Source organism: Cololabis saira, chromosome 13 (assembly GCF_033807715.1).
Source record: "Cololabis saira isolate AMF1-May2022 chromosome 13, fColSai1.1, whole genome shotgun sequence".
NCBI classification, from domain to species: domain Eukaryota; kingdom Metazoa; phylum Chordata; class Actinopteri; order Beloniformes; family Belonidae; genus Cololabis; species Cololabis saira.
Window position 1 is genome coordinate 20,900,737 of NC_084599.1, and position 13,112 is coordinate 20,913,848.

A 13,112-nucleotide genomic window follows, 5' to 3' on the forward strand; every position below is an offset into this window, starting at 1 on the left:
GAAGAAGTTTAATGGGTCTACACAGGCACAGACCTCCGTTATACAAGCTGGCATTGGTGCTGCACACCACAGCCAGTGGCAGACTTTTTATAGTTGCCAAACAAACTACTTAGAATGGGCAGGAAATGTATTGTGAGCATGCAAAAGTCCATTCTCTATACCTGCTTCATCCTGAAAATTAACAAATGATTTCAGATTAATGCTAAAAATCCAATACTATCACTTCCTGCTTCTGTCCCCTCTGTATGAAAAACGTAATCAATCTATCCATCTCTTGGTCTTTTTCTCTGTCTCTCAATCTTACTTCTTTACTTTAAACCTTTGCAAAAATCTGGCTTCAAACAGTTTAGTTAATTTCACAGAGCTAACAGTAAGTTAAGATTAAATTAAATTTCCTTATGAAAAACAAAAACAAAAAAAACAAGACAAGATTGCTCCAAATGTTTACGGATGCATATACTTTTTGCAGCTGTGCTCTTGCAGCTATTTCACAATTAATAACTGCATTTCCAGTTTTACGTTGACAGGTCTTTTTAGTCTGACATCAGTAATGTACTTGACATCCAGAAGTCAAACGCATGCTGTAACATGAATGGGGAAGCCAGCTGCTATTAACTGCTAAAGAACTGTTTACTGTTAAGTTTTTGGTTTACATTTTAACTTGATGTGAAGGCTGTCGTGACAATCACAGATAACTGAACTGTTAAAGCTATTGACTAATATTTTCAATTGCAAAGAAGCCATGGACCTTTGTGTTTGCTAAAGAATAAACTCAGTATGTAAATAGCATCATGTTAATTAACTCAATTACTTGTGATGGGGAGACAATATAATAATTACTAAAGGTCTAGTGAAGACCACTCTCCAGAGAATAGATGTCATTAATCCAAGTCTATCTAAAAGAGAGTTAATCGTGAGTAATAATACAGAGGGAAAACAACATGTAAAAAGAAATAAATTAACCTTTTACAAAAACCATTAAAAAGTTCTACAACTAAAAGAAAATGTATGGGGAGGATTTGGAATGATGTGATACTAAATATACAACATCTGTACAGCACATGGTAACAGTTGGCATCCATGGCATCAAATGACAGTGGGTCACAAGCGTGTATTGATAAAATTACAGTAAACAGAAAGACCTGAACATTTTTCTTCCATACAAAGATAAGCTGTCTACTTCAATTCAGACAAATGCTGCAAAATTGATTGGGCGAGTCATCAGAAGGACGGATGGCTAATGACCCAAAACATATTGTGAAAGCAACCTAGAAAATGATCAAGGTAAAAGGAGTAGAATATTCTGTAGAAGCTGGGTCAAACAAACACTGTAAGACCCAAAAACAACTGAAGACAGTTGCAGGAGAGACATGGCAAAGTGTCAAAAAGTGTGGAAAAATTGATATTTCATGTTTATGTATTTCAATCAAATCATGTTTGCACCTCTGAAAAAGAACTTCTAATTTGTTAAAGGCCGTTACTCTGATGTGGATATGAAGACCTTCAAATTAAAGCTGAAGGTCCCCTACCCACAACCACTACAGAAGTGTGACTTTTATAGTGATTCCCCTATCAAATTGTGTGAAAACCAGCAGATGCAACATCGTAAGATAGCTGATTGCTATCACCAACAGGAGCTACCATTTTTCTATGATAGTTTTAACATTCTCCTTAATATGTATAGTATTGTCAGAATGAGGCAAGACTTTAGTCTTTTTTGTGATTATAGAGATGACTTCCCCACACTGTGCTTTTTTAAACAAGTGAGACTTACAAATCCTCGACGTAGCATTTGAATGAGTTGAAGCCACTTTGTGCAAGGTTTTAGTGGCTGTCTTCTTCGAATAGTTCCCTGAAGGCTACTTGGATAATGGCTAACAGACGTGTCCTTCACGGAAGCTGACATCAAGCACACTCCTAAAGCCAAACAGAAATGGATGTCAATTTACACAACTGGGTGTCCTATCAAATCTGCCACTGATTTCTGATCATAGACACCAGCTGAAATGAAAAAGCAGTGCATAGAAACTGTATGTTAATGTAAAATTTGCTATAGGAACCAAACTCTTTCCAAAAAATCCCATTTTACTGATACTGTGAAATGTTATTTAAAGTAACTGAAGAATAACTTGTCTTCCTCGACATGATTTTCTCTATATTATTCATGCAACGTTGACTGAAGTGAACTAATAAAAACAAAGTCATCAGTACCTCTGACATATTATATTTAGATGGATTCTGTCTAACTTTCTTTTAAAATCTATGAAAAATAAAGAACTATAATCATCCCAGCCTAACTACACCCAATCGCAGAGCAAAGCAGCAATTCAGAAAGATAAAACTGAGTTTACCAATTGTTTAATAAAACGTTAAATTCTAAAGCACAAAGAAAGATTTCCAAACCTCTGCATACTTGACCACAACCCCATGAGAAGGTGTTGCGTTATGTTATTGTAAGTGATAACTCCTGGTCAGCAGACCTTTCTACTGGGTGGAAGTATATGACCATTTAAACTGATTACTTATGCTTTTATTCTCTCTCTTCACTCTCCCCACATCCTACCTTTGCGGTGGTCCCGGACACACCCCTTCCTGTCTCCGTTCCTGAGGGGGTCCCGGACACTCCTGCCCTGTGCCCAGGACTTTGACCATGACTCAGCTGGCGCTCAGACCCCTGCCCAGGACTTTGGCTTTAGACCCTGCTCTAGCAATCACTCCAGTTACTCATCCTGTTTCTGATCATGATAGTGTCCTGACTCCTGCAACCGTTCCAGCCTTAACTACTGTTCCTGCTTTGGCTCCCTTTCCTGCCTTAAATGTGGTTCCTTTTTTCTACTGTCATGGTTTAGGACAGGGGTCTTCAATTTTGGTCTTTAAGCTTCACTGTCCTGTATATTTTAGATGCTTCCCTTATTGAACACACCCTGATACAAATGACTGTCAATAACAGACTGGTGCAGACCTTGGTGACATGCTGATGACTATAAATTTAAATCAGTTACCGGTAAGTTAAGAGCTGTGAAGCATCTAAAACATGCGGGACAGCAGACCTCGAGGACAGGAATTAAAGACCCCCTAGTTTAGGGTATTACTGTTCGGGTTTTCATGTTTCATTTTTTTCTTGGATTTCCTTGTTTTGAACTCTAGTTCCTGTTTTATTTTGAAAGTCTTTTTATTAAGTTGGACTGTTCTTGTTTGACGTTCCTTGGCCGTTTCTCAATATGCGTTCTTGTCCGTTCTTGTGTTCTTGTGTCCTTGTGAAACGTCATCAGTCGCCGCCCAAGTACTGTCCCAATACACAAGTTCGCATTTCGCCAAGAACGGATGAAATTCCCGGAAGTGTTCTTGACACGCCCCTTGTTTCCATCAATCCTAATTGTTTGCACCTGTATCTTGTCAACCCTGTCTATATCGCATCTCGACTTCCCTTCCTCCCTGCTGGTCTATCTGTGCCCTGTGCTGAGTGTCTTACAGGCCTGTTTTTGTTGGTGTATATTAGTGGAGAATCTTGGTTTGTATTTTTGGATTCCTGTCTGAGAAATTTTGTTTTGCAGCCCTGCCTGTATCTCCTGCATTTGGGCCCTCCTCAACAACACCATTGACACCAACACATCCCATACACAGCAAAATAAGAAGAAATGAGAGAAATGCAATCATAAGGGGAGGTTGCTGCAGAAAAATTGAGCACCACATGTTTCTAATGGGTCACTAATATAACAACGGACACTTCCTAGCAGTCTGTATAATGCTATTCGAGAAAAGGTCTTTACTACCTTTAATTAAGCATGTCAGTAAGTAACATTAGTACAAAAGGACAAATCAGAATAATAGGTCTATGAATAACTTTGAAGGTATCAAGTAAAATCTATGAAGGTATACTCTAAATATCAGACACTTCTGACTATGCTTAAGATTCAGATTTTTTGCTATGATTATGTTTGAACAAAATGTTAAGTAAATTACATAATACCGAAATACCAGAAACCATGGTGAAATACTGAATTTTCGCATTCAAATTTCAATGTAAAAATCTCTAAGTAGATCGGTCAACAAAAAGAAACAAAATTTCACTGACAACACATACTTGTTTCCCTGTGACCAAGTCATACAATACATGAACACTTGTCTTTATTACCACATGGGTCACTTTGTCTCCATCATTTCAATCAACAACCAGATTAGTCCAAGAATTTTGAGGTAAGTGAGTTGTTCGCTAAACATAAAAAAGAAAGTGCATACAAAAACAGACATCCAGCAATCCATCATAACTGGTGCTACGGTGAAGCCAATTTCCACAAAGCTGCTAAGCTGATTGAGACAGACCAAATCTGTTTCACCAGCTTACATTCCTTTAAAATGGCCATCTCACTTCCAATATCACGGGCTTTTACTGTTCCCCATTCCCTTGGCTCAGGCTGAGAGTTAGCAAGGCTTAGCTGGATGAAACACTCCAACAGCCCAGTTCTTGCATGGAACCCACTGATATCTTTATAGCACAGACTTGCCCCATAATGCGGCTACAATTAGTTGGTTTATTTACTCAAGTTGTTGTTATTTTTATATTTCATTTATGTGCTTTATTGTTATCATTATTGTTATTATTTATTTATTTATTTATTTATTTATTTATTTATCTTTGCTTTATACAGTATCTATGAAAGGTGATAGTAGCAAAAAAAAACCTTATTAAAAGGTGATAACTGATAAAAATGCATGTAAATTGAAAAATTGGAGGGGAAATGAAACTGGCATGAGAAATTGTCACGTGAAAAAATGTAATTGTGATTTGATTAAAATGGTAGAGACATGGCAAAAACAAAGCCATGTTTAATAACTTATTTGTGTCTTATAATCAGGAATCATCGTTCACAACAAAAAGATGCAATTTTTCATTCCAAAGAAACTGGCCCTAACTGTAAAAGTAATAATAAAAAAAGTAAACTAAAATATAAGTTATTTAAAAAATGAATATAAACTGAAATATAGAGTACAAACTGTCAGTTGATTTAATAAACTGACATTTTATATGAAACTGTGCTGTTCTTAAAATTAAATATCTTACAATTAGTAAGTCATTCACTGCTCAGATTATTTTACCATTCATTGTTCATTAGGGCCCGAGCACTGAAAGTGCGAGGACCCTATTGTATCTGTGATGTTTATTATTATTATTATTATTATTATTCTCGCCGTAAATAAATTGCCTTTTTGGAGGCCTTAAAATGCTCGAAAACTCACCAAATTTTGCACACGCTTCCAGAGTCGCGTAAAATTACGTATTTTATGGGCGACAGGCATGGGTCGACAAGAATGGGCTCTATAGCGCCACCTATTTTATGTTTTTTGACGAGCCCCACAATATGGTTTGACTTACAGCAATGACCTTTATGTGAGTATTATATTAGACAAAGAGCTACAAAAAAGTCTTTTGGACCCATGGTCTAAGTTACACAGGAAGTCCGGCATTTTGAACAGAAAATGTCATTTTTCATGAATTCTGATCATTTCTAGGCCTCGTACTTTAACGAACTCCTCCTAGAGATTTTATCGAATTGGCTCACAACTTGGTTTGTACAATCTAGACACATGGCCGACGCTAAATTGCGAAGCTTTTAAGTTTCTGCCAGAGGGCGTGACCGTAGTGATCCGGCGAAGTTTGAGGTCATTTTTAAGCTTCGCCATCAAACATCAATTGGCTGTAATTCAGCAATACATTATTTTATGTGGCCGAAAACGTATGTGCATGATTGTAGGCTGAGCCTGAAGACATCTTTGGTGGAATATTCAGGATCGGTTGTAGCGCCACCTGTTGGCACCAGGAATTGTCATGTCTTGTAGTTTGCATCTGTGCTCCAAGCGAGATGAGTGTATTGATCTCAAAGCTGGTCACTTTAATAGGTAAGACATTGACGATGACTGACAGAGAAAACTGTACGTTCTTATCAAAGGGCGTGGCCGTTAGAGGGTGTCAAATTTTGGTGTCTCGCCATGAACATAAAAGTTGTTGTAACTTAAACATAATTGGTCAGAATTAACCCAAAATCAATACATGTAATCAGGCTTCCATTCTGAACAAGTGGATATGACAATCTTGGATTGAAATCCATAGCGCCACCTTTTGGTCAGGTAAACATTTTTCATCAAATTATGTGCTGTCATTGCTGTTTCGTTCATCCAATGTTAAAGCAATCGACACATATGATTGTCAGTATGTTCCTTATTGACCGTGTCGCGTATCGTGGTCAGAACTTGAAAGGAATTGGCATTTTTCGTCACTCTGAATTTTTTGGTAAAATAATAATTTAAAATCAGAGGTTTTGTTAAATGTCAATTAAATGTCAGATTTATATACCTTTCAACATGACTAAAAAATCATACACTGGTACCTATAGGTTTTTTTAAAGTTTGTAACTCTATTTTTTTCAAAATATGAACTTATTTTAAAATAAATCACATTTTTTTTTCTTATGTCCTTTCACCTCCGTAACTCCCTAAATATATTGTTTAATGTGCTGTTTAAAGCTACAGTTAATTCTATGAAATTGTGTCGAACATTATTATTTTTAAATAATATTTATGTTCGATCAGTCTGTCTGACAGGCTGGTCTGATCCTTCTCTGTCAGCAGAGTAGAGGAGAGGGGAGGGGAGGGGTGCAGCTCCCGCAGGAGGACGGGGGGAGGGGTGGTGGGGGGGTGAAGGGGCTTGGGGGGGGGGGGGGCGGGGGGGCGTTGCGCGCGCAGCTCCCGCGGGGGGAGGGGCTGATGTTCAGCGCGGCCGCCATCTTGGTCGAGGCGCCGCATTGACTGCCTGAGAACGTCGGGCGTGGCCGCCATCTTGGATCGGTATCGCTAGGAGGTGTCTGCATAAGTAAAATAACTATAACTTGCTTAATTTTCAACCGATTTTCACGCGGTTTGCTTTGTTACAAACGGCAGACATGTAGCTATGATACAGGATGCTTGATGTACGTTAAATATGAAAGCTTTCATGCTAAAATACGTTCTGCAGGTAGTCACACTTCAGGTATACACACATAAGCAAGCCTTTTATTATTTTAATATTGCTGATTATGGTTTACAGTTTAAGATTCACAGAATATTCAAATTTTTTGAGATAGGATATTTGAGTTTTCTTAAGCTGTAAACCAGTGGTCGGCAACTGGCGGCCTGCAGGCCAAAATTGGCCCGTCTCCAATAATATCTGGCCCGTCAGATGACAATTGAAAATCTGATAAATATATATATATATTTTTTTTTAATTATTTACTATCACAAACACGACAATTTCATAGAGAATTCGAAGCCTTTATTTAGAAAAGATAAAATAAAATAAAAGTAGAATCTTCATGATTCCGGACGCACACAATTGTGTATAGTTCCCTGTCACCTGTAGCATAGGGGGGCCTTAATTAGAGGTGCACACAAATATTCAGGAGTAACGTAGGCACAGACTCCCGACAAAACTCCTGGAGCTGTTCAAATGGTAAGACGTACTTGCTTGCTTTAAAGTGATTTGTTGTGGTTTAAACTGTGAAAAATACAACTGATAACTTACCTTGAGTTTTGCTGTTGGTCTTTTAAATGGTAAAACGTCCATTATATGTCTAAAAATACTAGGAAAATCCGCCTCATTTGCATATCCTCTCACTCGCTTCAGCAGACATATGTGCACTGACTACTGTGCTACTGTTCATATCATGGGTTTTTCATGTGTTTAATGTCGTTCTGTGTATTTTAAAGAAGGACTGCATTGGTTAGTAGCTTGGCAGAAAATAATATTATTATCACCAAGTTACTTAAGCGGTTTCATAACGGAGCCACAGAGTAGCGCTAAAGCTGTAATAACACACTAATAACAGTCTGTAGCAAATTCAAGTTACTTTATTTAAACTAATGACTTTCTTAAACTACTTTTTTGTACAAGATATAATAGTATAATAATACTAGTAGCCTATAGATAAAGGGAAAAAAAGTTTTGTTTTGTAGAAAAAAAACATGTTTCGCCTGATTGATGTGATGTTCTACCATTCAGTTGCTCCGAAAAAAATTGGCCCGAGGCCAAACTTACTTGCCGGTGTTGTGCCGGATTCAGCCCCCCTGCCGTGAAATGCCCCCCCTCGTCATACTTTCCCACAATCACAGTCACAGATAACAAAAATCGGGTAAATGGTTATTGATATATATAATATATATCATACATTCTGGACCATGAGATACAGCTGTACTGTATGATCGTCGTTCATTTGAGTGATCTGATTTTAACTACTATCCTATCATCTGTACCGCCATGATTTTCTCTGTATGTGTGTCTCTTTCTTTCTTTCTTTCTTTCTTTCTTTCTTTCTTTCTTTCTTTCTTTCTTTCTTTCTTTCTTTCTTTCTTTCTTTCTTTCTTTCTTTCTTTCTTTCTTTCTTTCTTTCTTTCTTTCTTTCTTTCTTTCTTTCTTTCTTTATGGTCCTTGACCATAATTGGTGAAAATTAGCCCCGCCCCTTCTTCTGATTGGTTGTCCCGATTTTCTGCTATAACTTTTGAATGGTTTGACATAGAGAGTCGTGGGTGGTGTCATCACATTCTGTATGGAGTCCTTGACCTTCATTGGCCTGAATTAGCCCCGCCCCTTCTTCTGATTGGTTGTCCCGATTTTCTGCTATAACTTTTGAATGGTTTGACATAGAGAGTCGTGGGTGGTGTCATCACATTCTGTATGGAGTCCTTGACCTTCATTGGCCTGAATTAGCCCCGCCCCTTCTTCTGATTGGTTGTCCCTTTTTTCTGCTATAACTTTTGAATGGTTTGACATAGGAAGTCGTGGGTGGTGTCATTTTTGATATGCTTATGGGGGGCGGTGGCCGTGAGTGCGAGGGCCCGTTCATCGCTGCTTGCAGCTTTAATTTTTATATTATTACAACATGTAATTTTATGTTGTTTTTGGCCCAATACAAAAAAACTAAAAGTTTAGTGCAAAAGTGTATTGGAACCATGTCATCACTGGATTGGGCGTGGTCTATCATATGATCAGAAAGAAAGCAAGATGGCGTGTTATATGTGAACAGAGAAGGAGACAGAGAAAGATCATCTGCTGCCTTTTTTTCTAATAATTATTTTCGCAACAGCGATGTTTCCATACATCTTCAAAATAGAATGACATTCTTAGGATTCACGCCCATAAAAAGAAGTCTTTTTTTTCAAGGCACTTACTGTGGGAGGTAGTTACATATGTGAAACAGAGGGGGGAGAAAGCGCTGTGTGCTATGGTGAGCTAGCCTCTGTTTGATCTGTGCAAATGTCCAGTATAGAACAGTGACAGTTTAACAGAAAGTTTGTTTGATTGTGAGGATATGGTGCTGTAACATCTTTGTGAAGTGGGGTTCAAATTAGGGCTGCAACGATTCGTCAACGTTGTCGACAAAAATCGATAATCAAAATTGTCGACAATAAATTCCATTGTCGACAATAGTCGCCAGACGTGTTTTTCCAACGGAGTGAGGCATCTCACTTCAATACGTTCTCTGCCGAGAGTCGCACATGCGCGATAGCGTCTCTGCCGAGCGGTAGCGGGTAAACAATAATGACGGCGTCCCGTCCTGTAGAGCAGCTGCATGTAACAAAAGTTTTGGAGCCTTTTAGCCTCGATACGGTAAATAAAAAGATGACTTGCAAGGTTTACAAAGCAGACCTTGCTTATCACGGGAGCACGTTGGTAATGCACAAGCATTTGAAGAGAAAGCACGTCGGGTCTGGGTGACGGGTTTCAACAAATGATACACCAGTTCAACCCAGAGAACGTCCTGCCATCCAGAACCCATTTCACCCACTAGATACAGAAAAAATATGACACGTTTTATTTTATTTTTTTTATAACACATAGCCTGTCCTTAAAAAATTAAAAATAATGGATAGATGTTTATTTATTCATGGATTTATGTCTGACTGATCACTGTGCCTGTCCTTGGTTTTAAATAGGACATTTTATTAACTTTTTGTATGAACAGCAGCAAAGTTGAATAAAATATCTACAGGACTGTCTCAGAAAATTAGAATATTGTGATAAAGTTCTTTATTTTCTGTAATGCAATTAAAAAAAACAAACACAGTTTAAGATTAAGATTCCCAGAATATTCATTTTTTTCGAGATAGGATATTTTAGTTTTCTTAAGCTGTAAGCCATGATCAGCAATATTAAAATAATAAAAGGCTTGCAATATTTCAGTTGATTTGTAATGAATCCAGAATGTATGACATTTTTGCATTACAGAAAATAAAAGGACTTTATTACAATATTCAAATTTTCTGAGACAGTCCTGTATTTTTCATTGAAGTACCCATCTTTCTCGTGTTTATTATCATTTGCCACATAATTAAAGCGACATACTAAATTTAAGAAAAAATTACTAATTATCCGATTAGTCGACTAATCGTTTCAATAGTCGGTGACTAGTCGATTATTAAAATAGTCGTTAGTTGCAGCCCTAGTTAAAATCGATAATCGAACATTGCTAAGTAGATGTGGTTTTATGCTTTGTGTTCTTATGTAAATTTAGCAACAATTACATTTCATGAACAAATGTCAAAAGAGAAGTGAATGTTGAAAACAATAATGTAAAGCGAGCATCAATTATCTCAACGACATAATTACAAATAAAATGTCAGTGAAACTCCTTCAATTAACTGCCAATTAGTCCTTCTAACTTTCAATACAGGAATGTGTTCAAGTTACATGTGCAACTTCCAAACTTTTTCCTTTTGCAAGAAATTACAAAAGTAACTTTTTTTTTTTAATTATTTTCATGTTTCACTCTTGAAGTCCATTTTATCAAATGGAAACTTTGTGATGTGATGGAAGATTAGTTATTGTAAATTAGGGGGTTAATTGATAAAGCATGTTTGTGTGTTTTATCATATCGTTACTGATTTATTGAAATCACTTTCTTAATTCATCAAATCACTTGACAATTTATTACTAATTTTAGAGTTTATCTCCATTTGTGTCTGCTTTATTTCTAAATTTACATTTGATTTTAACATCTCTAGTTTTATCATTTGATTTTTGTTATTAACACTTTGCATTAGTATCACAATATTGTAATTACACGGCAAAAGGGAAGAATGTGTGTCTTTTGATGATGATCGCAATCTATGTGTCACTGATATCTGCGCAAAAATGTACAGGGAATGTACAGGACACTTACTCACAACCCCTTGTGTTTAATTTTTGTGGACATTTAATGCACAGCATAGTGCACATTTAATTAAATGTGCGTATGTATATATCTATCTGTATGTATATATATATACACACACACACATATGCATGTTGTTTTTTTTTTTCTTCTTTTAACTATCTCCATCTCTCCATGCTTTTCCTGTCGTGAATGGCAAATATTCTGTCTGTCCAGGCCGCTAGTGTGTTAGAGCTGGTCTATCTGGCCTGGGATCAATCCAGCCACCAGGCCAAGTCTACGTATTTATCTTGGTGCCATAAACTGTGATTAGTGCTGACTACAGCACTGCAGGGAGATGTGCTGATAGGCCTGGTACCCTCAGATAGGCTGGGCTGGACACTCAACAGGAAGGCATCAGCAACAGCATACTGCAGATTCTAACTTGCTGTTTTTTGTCTTTGTTTTTATTTTTTCTGTCACTTCGTACTTGCTGCTTTTTCATCATCATTTTTCTCCGTCTCATACTCTTTCCATCTCTCTACACCTCTGTCAGTGGTCTATGGTCATCGTCTTTCTCACTCCTGTATCTCTCTCCTATATTTCTAAAACAGACAAGTGCTTTTCCGCAGCACACAAATTACACAGCGACAGGCAAACATAATTGCTAATATTGTCAGTTGTAGCTTTTCTTTATCCTGCAATGTTATGTTTAAGACATGGAAAGCACATGCAATGCCTTTTTGATCACATGTCCACATGTATCAGATGATCACAGACAAATACTATAATTGAGGAAGCAAAAAGGAGAGTATGTCATTTCTGAGGAGAAACAATTCTAGCGTTAAATGGACAACAAATTTTGAATACAGTAAAATGTAATGAAAAAATTCAATGAGGAATTCTAAACATTTACTTTATCCAAGCATATAAGTGAAATTATTAAACATTATTACTTTGTGTTAGTCAAAAGCTCCTTAAGAGCTTAGATTACTACCCCCACCATGACGGGGAAGCTAACTTGAGCACGCCCACTTAATGTTAATCAATGTTAGCTGTGGTTACCAGGTCTTTCAACTACGCTGGAGAAGCTGCTGATGAAAGTTTACAGTGGAATATCACATTTTAAATGTCGTTTTGGTGGTTAAATCAGAGATGACACTGCGTTTACATATATAATAGGGGTGTTACGGTACACAAAAATCATGGTATTGGTATTAAAGTACAGACTGGAATTCTGTACATACTTACTACTACTGTCATTTAGCAGACGCTTTTATGCAAAGCAACTTACATCTGAGAGAACAAACACACCATTTTGCATGGGAGGCAATTTAAGGGCCTTGCTCAGGGCCCAAGGTGGTTCACTTTGGTTGCCCTTCCAGGGCTTGAACCTGGGTTCTCCAGACCCAAGCCCCACAGTGGCTTCTTTTTCATAAAACGTAGTTAATGACTGAACCAGTGTGTATACAAGTGTATGCTATGAAGAAAACAATGACTCAACACTTTAAAAGATCACCTGTGTCTCCCGGACATTCTCAACGGTGAAGTTGAACCAGACTCTGAAGCGTGGGTTGCTGGTGTCAGGCCGGATGAAGAGGTCAAACTCAAAATCACTGATGTAGTCAACACGCCCCAGGTTCCCTGCAGACAGAGTGAAGCAGTTTATATTAGCCTTCTGTAGATCTGAGCATATAACAACACATGATCGATTATTGTTCAATTTCAATGTTTTCTTCAAATATGTCAATCACTGGACTCAATAATGCGTAGAAAGATGGCTATCTATCATATTACAAGCTACTGCTTGGGTTTAATGGTGTGTTAAAGTAGCACAAAGGAGTTTTTCCTCTTTTTTAACCCAAAAGTGCTATGATGAGCCTCCTGTAATATACCTCCAATGAAGATGAACTGTCCACAGGGTAGAATGATACCATAGGAAGAGGAAGTAA

At 37.5% G+C, this 13,112-nt stretch overlaps 1 protein-coding gene across 1 annotated transcript in view; it reads right to left on the reverse strand.

Moving 5' to 3' along the window:
• agbl4 (AGBL carboxypeptidase 4) overlaps positions 1-13,112 on the reverse strand; it is a 361,271-nt gene that overhangs the window by 314,320 nt on the left and 33,839 nt on the right. Inside the window, exon 3 of the mRNA XM_061738212.1 lies at positions 12,680-12,804. Coding sequence (XP_061594196.1) covers positions 12,680-12,804 — 125 coding nt within the window. The remainder of the gene's footprint in view (positions 1-12,679; positions 12,805-13,112) is intronic.